Here is a 17,305-nt window from a genome sequence, read left to right as displayed (position 1 = left end):
GAAGTCCTCAGGGAAGCCGGAGCTGAGGGGAGCCATCCTGGGCCTCAGCTCACTTTCCCTCCCCACTCGCGGCGCCCTCTCGACCTCCCAGGACCTGACGGATTGCAGAAAAATCTCTACGGACAAAACCGAGCCTGAAGAGCCCTGATGTTCTCCCCTAGTAACTGCTGCAGAGGCGGGAAAACTTTATTTTGCAAACAGAGTTGCAGCCGGACGCCTAAACGATCCAACTGGGTGGCGGAGGGGCGTTGCTGCACGCTGCAGCACCCCAAAGTGAACGTGGGGTGGGGGGCGCCGGGAACCGCACATATCCACCGCGCTTCTACGACCAGCGGGACTGCGCGACCCAACCCCAGCCGGGCGCGTTCTCGCCGGGACGGGCCGTCAGGCGCGTGCCTGCGCTTGCGCAAAAGGCACCCGCCCCAGCTCCTCTCCAGGTGCGCTCGCGCTTCCGGCCGGCCTTTCCAAGGCGGAAACACCAGAGCCCGCGCATGCGCTATCCAGCTCTCCTGCTAGATCCAGGGAGGGGGCCCAAGGCTTCAGGTGATCCCACCCCTCCCTCGCAGCGCGGAGCCAATCGCACGGCGGTGGGCGGGATTTCTGAGAAGGCGATCCGCCCACGCGCTTCGCGAAGCGTGTATCGATTGGTTGGCGACGCTGGCGCAGGTGCGCGCTTCCTATTGGGTGGGGCGGGGCGCGAGCCGCCGAGGCTTCGGCGGAGGCTGCAGGTGAGCGCGCGCGCGCGCCGCGGCTCCCGCCCGGCTCGGGTGCGCGCGCGCGGGCTTGCGGGGGAGGCGGCCGAGAGCGAGATTGCGGCGCCTGTCGCCTCTGCTCCGCCCCCTCCTCCTCCTCCGCCGTCGCGGCCGCCGCCGAGGCCCGGAGGGAGGGAGTCGCGTCCCCGCCCGCCGCGCAGCCAGTCCGACCCTCGGTCCCGCTGCGTGAGGAGTCAGCCGCGCGGAGCTCTGCGCGGAACCCCGAGCCCCGGCCGAGCCCCTCTGCAGGTGCCTGTGAGGAGGCGCCCGGGCCGCAGCCGCGTCTCCAACCCGCCGGCCGCGCACTCGCTCCCTGCGCTCCCGAGGGGCGGCCCGGCCGGAGGAGGCCGCTGCGGGGCCCGGCCTCAGCATGAACCGCAGCCACCGGCACGGGGCGGGCAGCGGCTGCCTGGGCACCATGGAGGTGAAGAGCAAGGTGCGCGGGGCCGGTGCTGGGCGGAGCGGCCGGCTGATGGGGGCCGGGCCTGGGGGAGGCCGGGGGGCTGCCCGGGTGTCTGCAACGCGGCGGGGGGGTTCGGCAGCGGGGTTTGGAGACAGGAGGTGGTGGATAGTAAACTGGCCGAGAAGGGGGCGAAGGAGGGGCCTTGTGTTTGTTCCTGGCCCAGGTGGGAAGACCAGTGGAGCACTTAATCTCCTTGAATCTTCATTGCTGTTCAGGGATGGGAGGCGTCTGAGCGCAGTGTGGTACGAAAGCTTTGGGGGAAATTCTAGCTCCTGGTCTATGAGTAAAAGGTATTTGGAACACGCGTGGTCACAAAATGTTACCCCTTTCTGTGGTTCAAGGGTGCATCGAGTGGTGAAAGGGAGAGGCCAGTGCACTAAAGAGCCCTTTTAAAGTTAGCTTTGCTTCCTGCTGGGGATTTCTTCGGCACTAACTTTGGTATGCGTTTAATCTGTAAAATTAACACTATCACCCTTCGTTTGAGTAGCCCTTTACAGTTTGAGGCTGGATGCTCTTTTCATTCCATCGTGCTCCCTTTTCACGTCAAGTGTTTTCCTTCTTCACCGACGGTATGCCAGTCTGCTGAATTCTGGCCGTATCCGCTGAATTCCTAAATTGCAAGGCTCCCTGAGCAGGGTAGTCTATAGGGATTAGGTAAAGAATGTTTTCGGAAGGGGGTTTTGAGTGGAATTTGAAGGTGATCGGCAACCACGGCAACATTTTCAGCAAGCAGTTCATGAGTTGAAGAGCCAAAGGAGTTTAGATCTAATTTGCTTCTCTGGAAAATGGAGGGATCAGAAAGGGCTCGCCAGGCTCTGCTTTTATGACAAAACCTGGAAGCCTTCTTACAGAATAACGTCTAGACTCTATAGAATAAAACTGTTTTTGAGAACACTTAACATAGTTAAGAAAACCAAAACACATGCAAGAATGGGAGAACAGTACGAGCATATCAACTTCAAAAATGATGAAACATCATTGAATATAAGACTATTTAGGGCAAATCCAAATCAGGGAGTGGTTTTGAGTGAAGTAGAGTAAGGAGAGCTCCCTGGAGCCTGTGGGTGGAATGGCTTTATTATCTAGACTTGATAAGCAAAGTTCTGTAAGCTGCTGTAGCTGAGGTCTTCGGCTCAGGAATATCTACATTCATTTTGGGAAGCATCATTTAAATGGTTTGTGACTTCGCATCAGGGTAGGGAGTAGTTCCACAGAAACCGTTCTGTTTTAATAAGAATAGAAATGTAATTATAGCAATTTAAGGAATGTGCTCTTCCCTGTGTCCTCCATGGAACTGCCAGAGCAGACGGAAGAGATGTGCTTGAGCTGAGGGTTAAGATGACTCCAAATATACAGGGTTTTCCCTCGAGCAGTATAGCGGCGGTAGTGGTTCTGTGCCCAGTGGTTGAACTTTCTCAGGCATTTCTGTCATAAATCTAGTTTGCGTCTGTGGGGGTTGAGGTTAAGAAAAGAAAAACACTTAGGATATTGCATAATCTTAAAATTCAGTTTGTGGTCCTAATCTTGGTAGCAAGTCTTTAAGTCATCATAGGAAAACGTGAGTAGAGATTCTAGGTGCACTGATAAATACAATCAAACAGTAATTTATCTCCTGAACTAGAAACCTCGAGCACTCTGGGACTGGAATTTCAGGCTTTCTGCCCCTTCTCTTCTGTCAGCTGATACTACATGTTATATATTTGAGCTGCCGTGCTGCAGTTGTAAATAGAATCAAGGCATTCTGAGAACCTGCACTGAATGAAGTGTGGTTCCTCTGTTCTCGATGTTGGTGAATAGACACAATATTAGGTACTGTTTTTTGTGTCTGTGACACCTTGTGTTTTAAATAGATATTGTTGACAACATTTATTTTTAGTGGATTAAACAAAACACTTGTCATCTTTATCATTTAAAAAGTACTTGGACAGATGTTTCAAACAATATTTCCCTTTGTCAGCTGCCTTGGAAATATCACAGCTTTTTACAAAACTGATGGTCAAGAGGTTGTAACCACAAGCAGGTGATACGCAGATCCACATTTCAGGATCTCTTTTTCTTCTGCATGGAAAACAGGGTCAGCTGTATTATCTGAGCAGAGCTGGGAAAGTTCTTAATAATGAAGGGTGGTATCCTTTAATAACCTTGGAACAGTCTTTGGGCTGTACATTTTCTAATTATTATTCATGGGCATTACAGTAGTAAAATTAACTTTGCGGTTTCTTGAATGTACCAACAGATGCTGGGAGAAGGGTATCCGTTGTCCCAGCAGATCCTGGGAGAACAGACACATCCTGGGTGCCCAAGACAACTAGACTGGCCTTCGTAAGAGTTATAAGTGGTTCACGTAGTGAATAGTTGTTGACTGGGTCTTAATTTTATCTCTTAGTATTTTTCTTCACGTGTAGTAAAACGTTCTCCTAATCCTATTGTTTTTCTGCAAGAAGCATAACAGTTTCTCTTGTTTGATTTTGTTTTCTGCTAACATTTGCAAAAGGGCACATCTGCTGTGAGGCCACACAGTTTTTCATTGTTTTTATCATAACACTTAAGGAAGAGAAAAACATGTTGAGCAAAGGATTTTCACCCAAAAGCTTTAGCAGTCACGTTGGAGCCCTAAAATGTTCCAGTGTTAGATGGTACTCTGATTGACATACCTGGAGAAGTGGTAAACCCCTGGCGGGAATCCAAGCACTAGGAGCTTCAGGTTGTGATACCGGAAAGAAGAACATGGAGGAGAAGCTGTGACTTTTGATAACATCATAAGATTAGCTCTGATGTGAAGGGTGTTGCCGAGTTTTTATTTACTTTGAAATGTGAAGGTGTGACTAAACTTTTTTGAGAGTTTTAGGTATGAGTCACCTTATATTCTTGACAATTGTTGTTGTTTATGTTTCAGGAATGGGTTACGGGAAACTCCTATTGAGGTGGTTTTAGTGAATTTTTAATTTTAATACTGATGAGTAGTGTGGGTATCAGTAAGGCAGATGAACTTCTGCTGTGTAACAGATGCAGTGACTCCAGATATTCGTAGGTCCTTGGGAAGAGAAACTGACACATTTGTAACCTGCTCAAATTACTCTGGTGGGGACTTTGTCTGCTTGATGCTTAAGGCTGTGTTAGTATTACATTAGAATACATTAGTATTTCTTGTTAATAGTAGATATTTAGAGGAAAAATGAGTTCAGTGGTTGAGCACATTTGGCAAGCATTTGTTTAAAATTAAAAAAAAAAATCAACTGGAGGACTGAACTGAGTCTTTAATATCTGGTCTCACAGTGATTCCTAAGAATGTGATTATAGTTTTGTAGCATTTCCTAAATGTGGCTGGGACACTTTCTGAGGAAGGTTGATTAACCTTACCTAGGTTTCCACCTGGAGGAAATGCCACGCTGGGCCCATAGTAAGTCATAGATCCTGTTTATCAGGGACCAGATGAAGCCAGTCCTGAGTGCCACTTTAATAATCTGACATTTGGAGAGCAGAGGTGTGATTCTAGAGGAGGAATCAGAACGGGGCATGATAGAGGTGTTTCTGTGGCCCCTTAATGCCTCTCTGATGTCTTTGTCCTCTTCACCTACTCATGGGTGAGCTCCTGCTGTGGGCCTGAGCCTTTCCGTCTGTAGGGCTCAGGCACTGTGCCAAGCACACAAACACTTCTTGCATTAATTGGATGGTTGTAGGATGTGTATTTTAGGTATTAACAAAGGTTTTTTCCAGCATTCATAGGGAAGATGCTCCTTATCTCTAGACCTATTTCTTAGATGATCTACCTCCCATTTGTAGTGTGCCTTAATGCAAAGAAGCTCAGAGTCCCTTTTTTATATGTTGCTATTAATTCTTGCCACTTCTGTGAAATCATAATTCCTTTTATGGGGGAAGAAACTCAGGTGCTTTTTGCTAATGGCCACAATAAAGACTTGGGCACATCTTTTTTACCCCATGGCCTGAGGTGGCAGAGGACTGCTGTCAGGATCTCGGCTCCAGACAGGGTTTGAGCTGAGTCACTGCAGGGCAGTCCCCAGTGAGGCCTGGGAACCCCAGGGATTGAGTGGAGCCTGCATCCCTTGAAGGGAATGCCCTTCCGAGATGTAGCAGTGAGAAGGCACATTCCTGTGTCTCTCTTACGCTGTTTTATCTCCGATAATGAGATTTCCGACAATAGACTTGTGTCACTGCAACTGTCTTTTTTATTAAGGGAAGGACTACGCCTGTTAATTTTCCTGTGGAGTGCATTTTCAGATTGGGTCCTGTTACTTTTGTTTTGTTTTTAATTAATATGTTCATTGTATTTGTAGTTTGGAGCTGAATTTCGTCGGTTTTCCCTGGAAAGATCAAAACCTGGAAAATTTGAGGAGTTCTATGGATTACTGCAACATGTTCATAAGATACCCAATGTTGACGTTTTAGTAGGCTATGCAGACATCCATGGAGACTTACTCCCTATAAATAATGATGATAATTACCACAAAGCTGTTTCAACGGCCAATCCACTGCTTAGGATTTTTATACAAAAAAAGGGTAAGTACCACTATGTGGAAAAATTGTTTTAGAAATAAAAGTAGTTTATTTTCCTCATTGCTAAGATTATGCATTGAATCCTCACTTTGCTGAATAGAGTTTTGTCCATCAGAAATGTAGGACAGAAAGACTGTGACTTTGGAATCAGAGACTTAAGATTCTCGTTTTTTTGTGGCAACTGACTTTCAAGTGCCATATTTACTACTTAATAACTACCTGAAGGAGAGTTAACTTATTTAGAATGTTTCACAGAAATAAAAATAGTTAATTATCTGGAAGATTAGATGGCAGGTCATTATTGTGGAGGAATTTAAACACTGATACTAGTCTTGCAAAAGAACATTTGAAATAACCATCCTATATGGCAAGCATTTTCAAATGTGTTTTGAATTTTAAAACTTTTTTTTTTTTTTTAAACTTTATGGCCTCCTCCATGTTGCCTGTCTGCACATGGGCCTAATGTGTGCCATTTATTTCTTTGTCTTTGGTAAATGAAGAGGTTTAGAAAGCCAGCATGAGGGCAGCAAGCTCAGTATTGGTGGGATAATGAAAGCCTTAACTACATTTATAAACCAACCCAGAAAGCAATTTTGAGAGTGGGTAGGGATTACCCTTGAAGGTGAAACTTTATTTCCAATCGGTTGATAAACCTTAGACCACTCCCAGAGCTTTGAAATTCCACTGATTATATAGCTTTGCTTTTCTGGGTTTGGAGGAACTAAAGTCCACCAACAAAAATAAACCTCCAAGGGTAACATGTCCATATCACTTGATTATTCATAGAATACTTAGAAACACACAAATTGATTTTCCCAGAGACCCCTGAGGTGGATTTCATAGATATGTCACAGTGGCGTGGTACAATGAGAGTGTTAATCTGGGGAGATTAATTTGACTGTTGGGGATGAGTTGGAGTGAGCAGTGGTCTTAGAGGAGAGGGCCAGGACCCGGCGGTGAGGGGAAGCTGCCCCAGTGGAGGAGGCAGGTGACGAAAGTGGCAGTGTTAGATAAAGAGGGCATATCTGATGTTGGAGACTCGCTGCGCTCCCCTCTGGGTGGTGGGGAGTTGAAGAGGGACTCCCAACAGAGAACAACTTTCTGGGTTCGAGTCTGATGGCTGGGACAGTGCCATAAACAAGCAGAATTTGGAAGAGGGACATTAGCATGGAAAGGAAATGGGTTTGGTTTTAGGATATTTGGCTGGTGAGTTTTAACCATGCCACCTAGGAAACTAGAAATGGTAGACAGGAACTTTGGATCAAAATCTAGAGGCCCAGTCAGAGAAGATTGAAAGTCTGTGGAATAGTGAATAGTTGAGAAATTCTCTGGAGGAGACCTAAGGCCGCGTAGGGATGAAGACCAGGGATGGACCCTTGGGAAGCTGTGTACAGACTTTTGGAGACAAAAGAACATTGGTAGAGGAGAGAAGACAAAGCATTCATGTGGAACTTGTCACTTTAAGCATATAATATCAATAATTATTGATGAGTAGGCCTTTCTTAGCAGTTGTAATTTTCATTAAAAACTTTGTTGCTGTTTGGAATGTGTATTCAAGTGTGGAGTGACTATTTTTAAACTGCTGTTGTTGGATTATCTTTTTTGTTAGATGATAGAAGTTGATTATACCACTACATGTTTTTATTTATTACTGGCTTTATAACACTTCATGATTGTGGGATTAACCCTCACATCTGTTAAGGGTGGTTATATTCTGTTCTTTGCTTTTGAATATGTTTATATGTGAACAGAAGTTTTCTATGTCCTAGAAAATAAATGTCCAATATAGTAAACAGCCCTTAGAATTTGATTTAGAAAGGGGTACCTGGGTGGTTCAGTTAAGTGTCCAATTCTTGGTTTTTGTTCAGGTCATGACCTCACGGTTGTGAGATCAGGCCCTAGCCCTGGGTCAGCTCCGCACAGGGCGTGGTGAGCCTGCTTAGGATTCTCTCTCCCCTGCCCCTGCCCCTCCCCCTATCTTAAAAAAAAAAGTTTTATTTAGAAATAGGCAGTACATTCAACAGAACATTTCTGTTTTTACAAATACAAATGTAGGGGCACCTGGGTGGCTGTCAGTTAAACGTCTGCCTTCAGCTCAGGTCATGATCTCGGGGCCCTGGGATCAAGCCCACAAAGGGCTCCCTGCTCAGCAGGGAACCTGCTTCTCCCTCTCCCTCTGCCCTTCCCCCCCCCCACGTGCGTGCGTGCGTGTGTGTGTGTGTGTGTGTGTGTGTGTGTGTCTTTCTCTCAAATAAGTGAATAAAATCTTTAAAAATATATATAAACGTATAGGCGCCTGGGTGGCTCAGTCAGTCGAGCATCTGCCTTGGCTTGGGTCATGATCTTGGGGTCCTGGGATCGAGCCCCACGTTGGGCTCCCTGCTCAGCAGGGAGTCTGCTTCTCCCTCTCCCTCTGCTCCTTCCCCTGCTTTTCTTTAAGATTTTATTTACGAGAGAGAGCACGAGGCAGGGAGAGGGGGCAGCCGACTCCCTGCTCGCAGGGAGCCTAACCTGGGGCTCAGTCTCAAGTAACTAGGATCGTGACCTGAGCGGAAGGCAGATGCTTAACCGAGCCATCTAGGTGCCCTAAAATCTTTTAAAAAAATAAAAATAGGGACGCCTGGGTGGCTCAGTCGATTAAGCATCTGCCTTCGGCTCAGGTCATGATCCCAGGGTCCTGGGATCGAGTCCCGCATCGGGCTCCCTGCTCATCAGGGAGCCTGCTTTTCCCTCTGCCTGCAGCTCCCCCTGCTTGTACCGCTGCTCACTCTCTCTCGCCCACGCTCTCTCTCTCTAACAAATAAATAAGTAAAATCTTTTATAAAAAAATAAAAATATAAATGTAATACAAATATGACTTAAGGAAAGCGTAAAAGTAAGCTGGTCAGGTCACTGCTGTCTAATGCCCTCCCCCTCCCCCATCCAGAATAAAATCCTCCCTGCTTTGGACTTCACAACCTCACCCTTCTCTGTTCCCCCACTCCCCAGTCATAGTCTACCGCGCTGGCTCGCTTTCTGTCCTCAGACTCGGAGAATGTTGCTGTCTTTCTTCGCGATCCTCCCCCCAGCTCCCTCCTCATCCTTCAGATCTTATCACACAGAAATAACTTCCTCAGAAGGGGTCTCTTTGGCCCACCCTAGCCAAAGCCCTTTGACCCGCCCACCTTTATCAGCCCTGGAATTACCTTATGTAAGTGTGAGTTATCTTGTTTATTGTCTCTCTTAACAGACTTCCGGGGTGCCCTGTGATTCACAGTGATACTTTTCAAGCTCAACTGATGCTTGAGCAGAAAGCTGATTTTAGGTAAACTTTAGTGGACATTAAATTCAGGAAAGTAATATAAAGCATGACATTATAGTAACATTTTACTGTTTAATTACAGTACACTTTGTTTTCTTGGCTTGTTGATTCCAGTTTAGGAATCAGTAGGGCAGCAATTAATCTTACATGGTACCAAGTGATTTTAAAAAACAAAACTTTAAAATCATTTTAAATTTTAAAATCTTGTGGTCTTTTAAAAATCTGATACGTCTAATAGAAGTTTCTTTGAAGTGAAAGTTCACAGTTGAATGCATACATTATATAGTGTGAACTCAAAGATTGTATCATTGCATATCTTGAAAGGTTTTATGTCTTACAGTAATTTATTGTTAGAAGAAAAACCCCATACTCAAGGGCTATTATCACAGAAGCAGAAACCAAAGAAAACAAAATCCCTGCTATCTGAAAAGTTAGGTTCACAAAGAGGATTCCCAGATCTTTTGCCAACCCCCATCCCCTCTTGGAGTTTAGAGGCTTCCCAGCCAGTCGTGAAGGGCAGCCAAGTCTGGGATCCGTGGAGGTGCATGGACTCCTCACCAGATCTGATCAGAATACCCGCACCACAACTTCTTGTTGTGTTACCTACCATCTGTTTCTGTATGACATCAGACAAATGCATTCCCATCTTGGATTTATTAGAAAGAGTTTGTTGGAAACCCTGGAAGGGCCTTGCTTGCTTTACACGTTGTTGTACTTGAGACACGGCCTGTGGCCCAGACACTCTGCAGGCACCTCAGTCCTTGGAACTGGGCAGTGGACATTAGTTTGTAGGTGTACTTGAAGATTACTTTTTAATGAAGCCGGGTTTGATTTAGAAATGCTCTAAGAGGGGCGCCTGGGTGGCTTAGTTGTTAAGCATCTGCCTTCGGCTCAGGTCATGATCCCAGGGTTCTTGGATCGAGCCCCGCATCCGGCTCCCTGCTCCACAGGAAGCCTGCTTCTCCCTCTCCCACTGCTTGTGTTCCCTCTCTCGCTGTGTCTCTCTCTGTCAAATAAATAAAATTAAAAAAAAAAAAAACTGCTCTAAGAGATGCATCGTAATTGTCAGTTGAATTTTGAAGAAGAGCATATGATACCCAGTCGCTCACGACAGAAACCTGGGTGTCACCTGTGACACATACCTGTTGTTCAGTCAATCACCAGCCTCTTGGAACAGTTCTAATTATTTTTTGGATTTGTTTCCCCATCAGCACTGCCTTTTCTCCAGGCCAGGCACCATCCAGAATGACCTCAGTAACCCCCAGTCATCTCCCTCAGGGTCACTCTCCAGCTTACAGTCAGGGTGAGCTTAATAGAAAAACCCAAATCTTTAGTTTTCTTCCACATTGCCCTTAGGCTAAAGTCCATAATCCCTAGCACCCCCACCCCCCCAGGCCCTGTTTGTCTGCATGGCCCCTGGCTGCCTCTAACTAGGCTCTTGGCTCCTCCTCTCCTCTCCCCTCCCTCTCTCCCTAGTGGATTTCTTCGTCTACCCCAACCTGCCCTCCTCTGTATTTGTTGGACCCTGTGCCGGGAACATTCTTCCCTCCCTTCTACCTGATTAGCTACTGGCTTCTTTTCCAGTCAGCACAAACCTCACTTCCCCTGGAAAAGCCTTGCCTTACCCTGCAAGCGGCTAGGCTCCCACAGTGCAGTGTATCTACACCACGCTTCCTTGGCCCCTTTGTAATAATTTGATTGCAAGTGTTAATTGCCATCTCCTCTTGTAGACTGTAAGCACCATGAAAGCAAGCACCCTGCTTATCTCTCTTCACTGCATCCGCAGCACAGGACACAAGGCCTGGCCCAGTTGCAGTGCTTCTGAAATGTTTGGTGGTTGGTTTTTCTTATATTAGGAAGTAAAGGGATTTGCATACTTTGAATATTGCTTTAGGTGATGTTTAATCCTCTTTGAAGTTGCCAGATTTAGTTCATTTAACTATTTTGGATTAGAACGGGTTTGCAAACAAGGCTTGCTGGCTGTTTTTGTAAATAAAGTTTTCTTGGAACACAGCCCTGCTCGTTCCTTTCTGTATCACCTATCGGCTGGATGACCTGCTGTACCCAGAGTACTTACCATACAGCTCTTCGGGGAGAAGGTTGTCAACCCTGTATAGAATAATTTCAAAAATTATTTCATTCTTCCCTGTCTTCTCGCTGAACTTCAAATGGGTCATAATCTTGAACTTTCTTGATGACCCTACCGTGAACTGTTACTGTTTTGTTACTGTACAGGGATGACGATGGGGTTTCTGTGAGGGTTGGGTTTTTGGTGTCTTTCCCCCCCCCCAGATTTGCTTTAACACTGTAGGCTTTTACTTCATGTGTCTGTGCCTGCCACTCACTAGTGGACCCTTATCCCCTGCTCTGAATCTGTGACTTGCGACTCCGTGTGTCTGTGAGTTAAGGAATGAGATAACCAGGCTTTTCGGAATTAACTGTTGAAAGAGTAAGGTCCAGAGGGAGTGGCTGCGAGGCTCCTCTGTAAGTAAAACACAGGAGCTTTCTGCTTGTAAGGAATTGAGACAAGCAGTTTGGCTCCTCAGAGGCATTCCGAGTGGATCCTTGTTGATTGCAGTCAGCCGAGATTGTGGCTGAGGGACAGGCTTGGGATAAGGGAGGGATTGCTGTCTAAGCCTGTATCATGTACTGTTGCATAAGCCTGGGTTTTTACAGCTGGGGACGTTGCTGTGAACCAGGTTTGGAAACTTTTCACCTTATTCTGAATTTAGGACTTCGACACACAGACTCAGGTAGAAAGTGAACTCCCAGTTCCCTGTGGACAGTCACCTTTACACTTTAACACTCTGCACCCTGGCTTTCTGCCAAAATATTTCTTTTCCCAGTGGCTGGAAACTGATTAGCTAGATGGGAGAACAAAGGTGCCTTTGTGCTGGGGCATATGGCTTTTGAGAATTTAGCAGAGAGCATTCAAACAGTCTGGATGCGATGCCAAATTATGCAGATTTGGGTTTGTTGTTGTTGTTGTTGTTGTTTTGGTCAGGTTTCCCATGTAGGCAACTTAATTTTGTTCTCAAGTGTGTATGGTCTGGAATTTTCCTTATAAATCTTATGTGGGTTTTCTTAATTGATTGATTCAAAAGGAAAATACATACTTCTGAGAAAACACATTCAGTAGAAGACTATCGTTGATAGGCTTTTGGTCAAATGTTGCCAAAAAAGATTCTTGTATCAGTGAGTTAATTTCCAAAGCCAAATTATAAATAAATTTGTCTCTGTAAGAACTGGGTATATATACATACTTTATAAATGAAGAAAGAATATACCCAGAGGGGGAAAAATGCCAAAAATTAAGGTACCCCTAGTCTTGTACATTTCTCTGCAACTAGCTTTTGAAGAATGTTGAAGCAGCACGAGAAGAAAAAGTTCTCCGTACTCAGACACACACCTGACACTTAATACTCATTCTGTGAATGTGTAAGGTATTGGCCTAGTAAGAAAATTAAGGTCCAGTCTTTTCTCTGTATTTTGTACTCTTAATCATTATTTTGTACCCTTAATTTCCTGGTTTTTATAGAGTAAAGATGATAATATCTATTAATAGAGTGTGAGAGTCAAGGAAAAGAATATAAACTGAACCCTGTACAATCACAGTATGGTCATCGTACTACTTATTCTGGAGCAGTAGCAGAGACTAGGATTTTGAACCAGTTCTTTGAGGGAGGAGGGGGTTTTGTCTCCTTTGTTCTTAGGAAATACATTTTTTATCCTTGAAGATTCTGACTTTTTAGTTTCTCCTCTTTTGTTATTTTTGAAACATGATTTCAAGTTTTGCACCTGATGTTAATTTCATTTTTTTTTTTTTTACCTCATTCTCTAATGAGGTGTTCTGTTTGTAGGTATTTTCCTTCAGCAGTATGATTTCAGAAGGTGGATCTGGTTTTAGGTGCCCTGTTTTCCCTTAGTTTACATCAGAGATTATAGATTGCTGGCTGGAAGCATGTATGCAACCCTCGCTTGTTGTTTGACCCAAACTGGTTTTTGTTGTTATTTAATTAGGAGTCAGCATTTAAAAACGAGAAAATTTTTACTTAAAAAACAGGGCTCCGTGGCCAATGGGATTTGGCCACACAGATTCCTATAGTGGAAGGAAGACTGCCCGGAGCATGGCCCGCGGTGCCATTACGTGAGGCCTGAGCATGCCAGTTGGCCAGTCCTCCCACTACCGTGTTGTCTGCGGTACCACCGCCGAGAAAGGGCCCTCTGCACTTCTTTGTTTTTCACACAGTGAAGGAAGAAGTGAAATCTTAGATGTCAGCGTCTTTTCAAAAGTGGGGAAATGGAAGATTAAGAACTCCCCCGGAAAACTGAGGGAGAATGTTCATTCGCAGAAGACCAGAATTCCTAAGTTGTAGATACACATTCATCTAATTTACATTATCATTTCATGCATGCTGTCTGTTTCATTTAATTGCATTATCTGCCTCACCAGCCTGTAGTACAGGTTCGTTCCCTTGATTTACCTTGGGAATCAAAAGTGTCCCATTTTATATCATTGAGTTGAGTTAAGAAATAGGCAACCTGGAGTTTCTTAACAAATGAAGGAAAGATACGTTTTAAGTAACTCATTTGAAATGATGTTTAAAAATGTGTGTGTAAGCTTATCAGAATTTCATTTTCCCCTCTTAACTGTTGTTAAGTAGTCCTTGAGCTTCACCAGATTCGACATTTGGGATTTTACGATGTGTGCTCGAGAGGGCCACCTAGTGGTTTCCTTCTGGTACAGCAGCTCTTATTACTGCGCTACATTTTGATCTGATTAGAATAAGCTAATATTTAAATTGTTTATGTACCAAATACATGTGAGTTACCTCTTCTGTATAGATTCAACTGTAGATAAAATGGGTGTTTTTACATAATTTCTATAATTATTTTGTTTTTAAACAGAAGAAGCAGACTACAGTGCCTTTGGTACAGACACACTAATAAAGAAGAAGAATGTTTTAACCAATGTATTGCGTCCTGACAACCATAGAAAAAAGCCACATATAGTCATTAGTATGCCCCAAGACTTCAGACCTGTGTCTTCTATTATAGACGTGGATATTCTCCCAGAAACACATCGTAGGGTTCGTCTTTACAAATACGGCACTGAGAAACCCTTAGGGTTCTACATCCGGGATGGCTCCAGTGTCAGGGTCACACCACATGGCTTAGAGAAGGTCCCAGGGATCTTTATATCCAGACTTGTCCCAGGAGGCCTGGCTCAAAGCACAGGACTATTAGCTGTTAATGATGAAGTTTTAGAAGTTAATGGCATAGAAGTTTCAGGGAAGAGTCTTGATCAAGTAACAGACATGATGATCGCCAACAGCCGCAACCTCATTATAACAGTGAGACCAGCAAACCAGAGGAATAATGTTGTTCGGAACAGTCGGACTTCTGGCAGCTCTGGCCAGTCCACAGATAACAGCCTCCTGGGCTATCCCCAGCAGGTAGAACCGAGCTTTGAGCCAGAGGACGAAGACAGTGATGAAGATGACATTATTATTGAAGATAACGGAGTGCCGCAGCAGATTCCTAAAGCTGTTCCTAATACCGAGAGCCTTGAATCATTAACACAAATAGAACTCAGTTTTGAGTCTGGACAGAACGGTTTTATTCCTTCTAATGAAGTGAGCTTAGCACCTGTAGCAAGTGGCACAAATACAGAAACACATGCTCCGGATCAAAAACTCTTAGAAGAAGATGGAACGATCATAACACTATGAAACCTTTGTCTGAATGTCTTTGGAGTGAGGATGCCATTGGGACTTGTAAATTTGACTAGTTTATTAAAGCATATATACCTCTGAACCAGTGACCTGGAGTAGGCATGAGAAAAATAATATTGCAAGCTTAAAATGTTATTAAAATAGTAGTTTGATAATTGTTAATATAAACTTCGGTTTGTCAGAGGTGAGTTTAAGTCTAAAAGGGGCCTTTGCTAATGAAATTATGGCGCTTGCTATTTTGTCTCTAGAGAACTGGATGTTAGCGCACATTCTCAGAGCTATGAGAGGACCAGATCATTTCTGTTCGAAGTGGTTGCATATTTAACCTGCTGTGCAGAGCCCAGTTAGCTTTTCCTTTAACTATATTTTTTTAAATTCTAATGTGAAGAAGTCTGATCTGTCCTTTGGTAACCTTGGGGACCTCAGCTCCTATGTTCCCTATATTTTATTTTGATTTTTTAATGTTCCTCTGTTGCTAATTGTTACAGGTAATTTTTTCAGATGCTTTTTTCCCCCTCTAATAGCTAAGAAATCAATTGCCTGTTTTGGGGAGTTGCTTCCTGAATTAAGAAACTGTAACAGTTGTTCAAGTTCAAAGCTTGTTCATCCTATAGCTTTCACATTTACAGACTCATTCCATACGCATGTAACTTAATGTTGCAAAAGGCAGTTCCATCAGCTCGTAATACGTGAGACTCCCTTAATCTCTCACCCGCACTCCCATCTCATTGGAAATCATTCCTTTTGTTGTTGGTTTGCGTTTTGTTGGTGTGCTTTTATATTCTGCTATTATATTTGAGTAGTAGGAGTCATTTTGGATTAAAAAATGCACCCAAATTAAGAGATTTTTACACACAGGACAAACTTGTGCACTTTTTTACATGAGGTAATTTGGTTTTTCCTTAATGGGATTTCTAGGAACACTGCCTACACTTTATGAAAAAATATAGAGTATTCACCTTGGACAGGTAGAGTTTATTGCTATAAATTTTATGAGGCTATTTATTACTTTCCAATGCATCCACTTAGAACAAGTGAAGGGTAAGGCTGCTGACTTCCATTCCTCGCCTGATTTCCCTGTACAACGTGCACGGGCACTGTAGTAGGCCTGTATATAGAAACCCAGGATCGCGTGAAGCACATAAGTTCCTTGTGGCTTATGGCTATTTCTCTCAGAGTTATTTATTAATTTTATGGTAGGGCTAGAATGGGTACCTTTGTAACACTTGCGTGCTATAGAAACAATGAAGAATTAAGTGACTCCGTTTTGAAGGATATTTTCGCTCTATGGTAAAGATATATGAAGAAGTCTTGGACTGAAGGAAGGTCACTTGACTCAGAATACTTAACGTATTTTGCTCACTTTACCACTAAACAGATTTTCACTGAACTATTAACTGCACAACATTATGTAATGCAATGTACTTTTTTGTTGAATTCACCCAAGTTCTTCCACTTCTATACCACTATTTGTTAAATGGCATTCCAGCTTTAACCTTCGGTGAGGTAGAGATTTGACTCTAGGATGGCAAAATGTTAACATGTAGGTTAAATATCATTTATATTATAAGTGGTGCAGGGGTTCAACATTTTAAGTAAAAATCCTTTCACGCACTACCTCTCTCTCTCTCTCTCTCTCTCTTTTTTAACAAAGTTTTAACATCCGAAATTTTCTCTTGGGGGAAAAATACTTCAGGGCTTGACTTTTTGTACAAATTTTAACTATAAAGTACAGATTGTCTTGTATGTACTCATAAAAATGGGCATCAAAGCTGCTAGTGCTTTTTATTTTAATTATCCTGCTAAGGGTATATGTCAGTGGTGTTAAAACTAGATTTCTCATTTAAATTATTGGTGAAATAATTGATTACTAGACGTATTGTAAAACCAATAGATCTTGGTTATACAATAAAATGTCAGTTCATTGGTAGTCTGACTCAGTTATTCCAAGTGTACCTTATTAAAAGAAATATCAGTGGATTCAGCATAAAATTTTATAGTACTAAATGTCAAGCCTAACTGTGAATTTTGTTCTGTATCTTGAGTAAATTTACGATAATGTTCTCATGAGCTATCAACAAAATACATGTACGTTTGTGAACTATGAATTTTCTAATTAAATTTTACATGTGACAACATGATTTTTACATGAATGATACTTTGTTTAAACTATCAAATGTCAGTATTTTACTACAATTTTATTATAAAATGTACATTATCACTAAATGAACTTCGATTCTAAAAATCAAATTAGCTTTAGTTGTATATTATTTTTTACAAATAAAGATAGACTTGTATAAAGGCTACTTTCTTGTTTGCAAGTATATGAAAAGTCACCCGACAAATATTTACCAATCACCCATGATACAAAATGAGTAGGAAGAAAATTGCTAAGTTATAACAATATCCTGGCTTCCTTAACTTTTTAATTTTTAAAAGATAAACACCAAATTCTGTATGCATTGACTGCAACTCTGTATGAGCATATGATTATGTACAGGAAGATAGCATTTAAATGTAGTCATTCTGATTGTGTGAG

The 17,305-nt window shown here is 43.3% G+C and overlaps 1 protein-coding gene across 1 annotated transcript; it reads left to right on the top strand.

Moving 5' to 3' along the window:
- The first annotated feature begins 756 nt into the window (after nt 1–756).
- On the top strand, nt 757–17,064 carry PARD6B (par-6 family cell polarity regulator beta). Its single transcript, XM_025853395.2, has 3 exons — nt 757–1,188; nt 5,511–5,733; nt 13,940–17,064. The coding sequence occupies exons 1-3, from the start codon at nt 1,123–1,125 to the stop codon at nt 14,761–14,763; spliced, it is 1,113 nt and encodes a 370-aa protein (XP_025709180.1). The 5' UTR covers nt 757–1,122; the 3' UTR covers nt 14,764–17,064.
- The last annotated feature ends 241 nt before the right edge of the window (nt 17,065–17,305 follow it).

Source organism: Callorhinus ursinus, unplaced genomic scaffold, assembly GCF_003265705.2.
Source record: "Callorhinus ursinus isolate GAN/ISIS: 27379988/994484 unplaced genomic scaffold, GSC_fseal_2.0 scaffold53, whole genome shotgun sequence".
Taxonomy (NCBI): Eukaryota; Metazoa; Chordata; class Mammalia; order Carnivora; family Otariidae; genus Callorhinus; species Callorhinus ursinus.
The sequence above is the reverse complement of the archived record's forward strand: the minus strand, read 5'-3'. Positions and strand labels throughout refer to the sequence as shown.

Coding starts and splice junctions, on each gene's coding strand:
- PARD6B (XM_025853395.2), top strand. CDS start 1,123: ATGAACCGCAGCCACCGGCACGGGGCGGGCAGCGGCTGCCTGGGCACC. Junction 1,189..5,510: donor CCATGGAGGTGAAGAGCAAG/GTGCGCGGGGCC, acceptor TTGTATTTGTAG/TTTGGAGCTGAATTTCGTCG. Junction 5,734..13,939: donor GATTTTTATACAAAAAAAGG/GTAAGTACCACT, acceptor GTTTTTAAACAG/AAGAAGCAGACTACAGTGCC.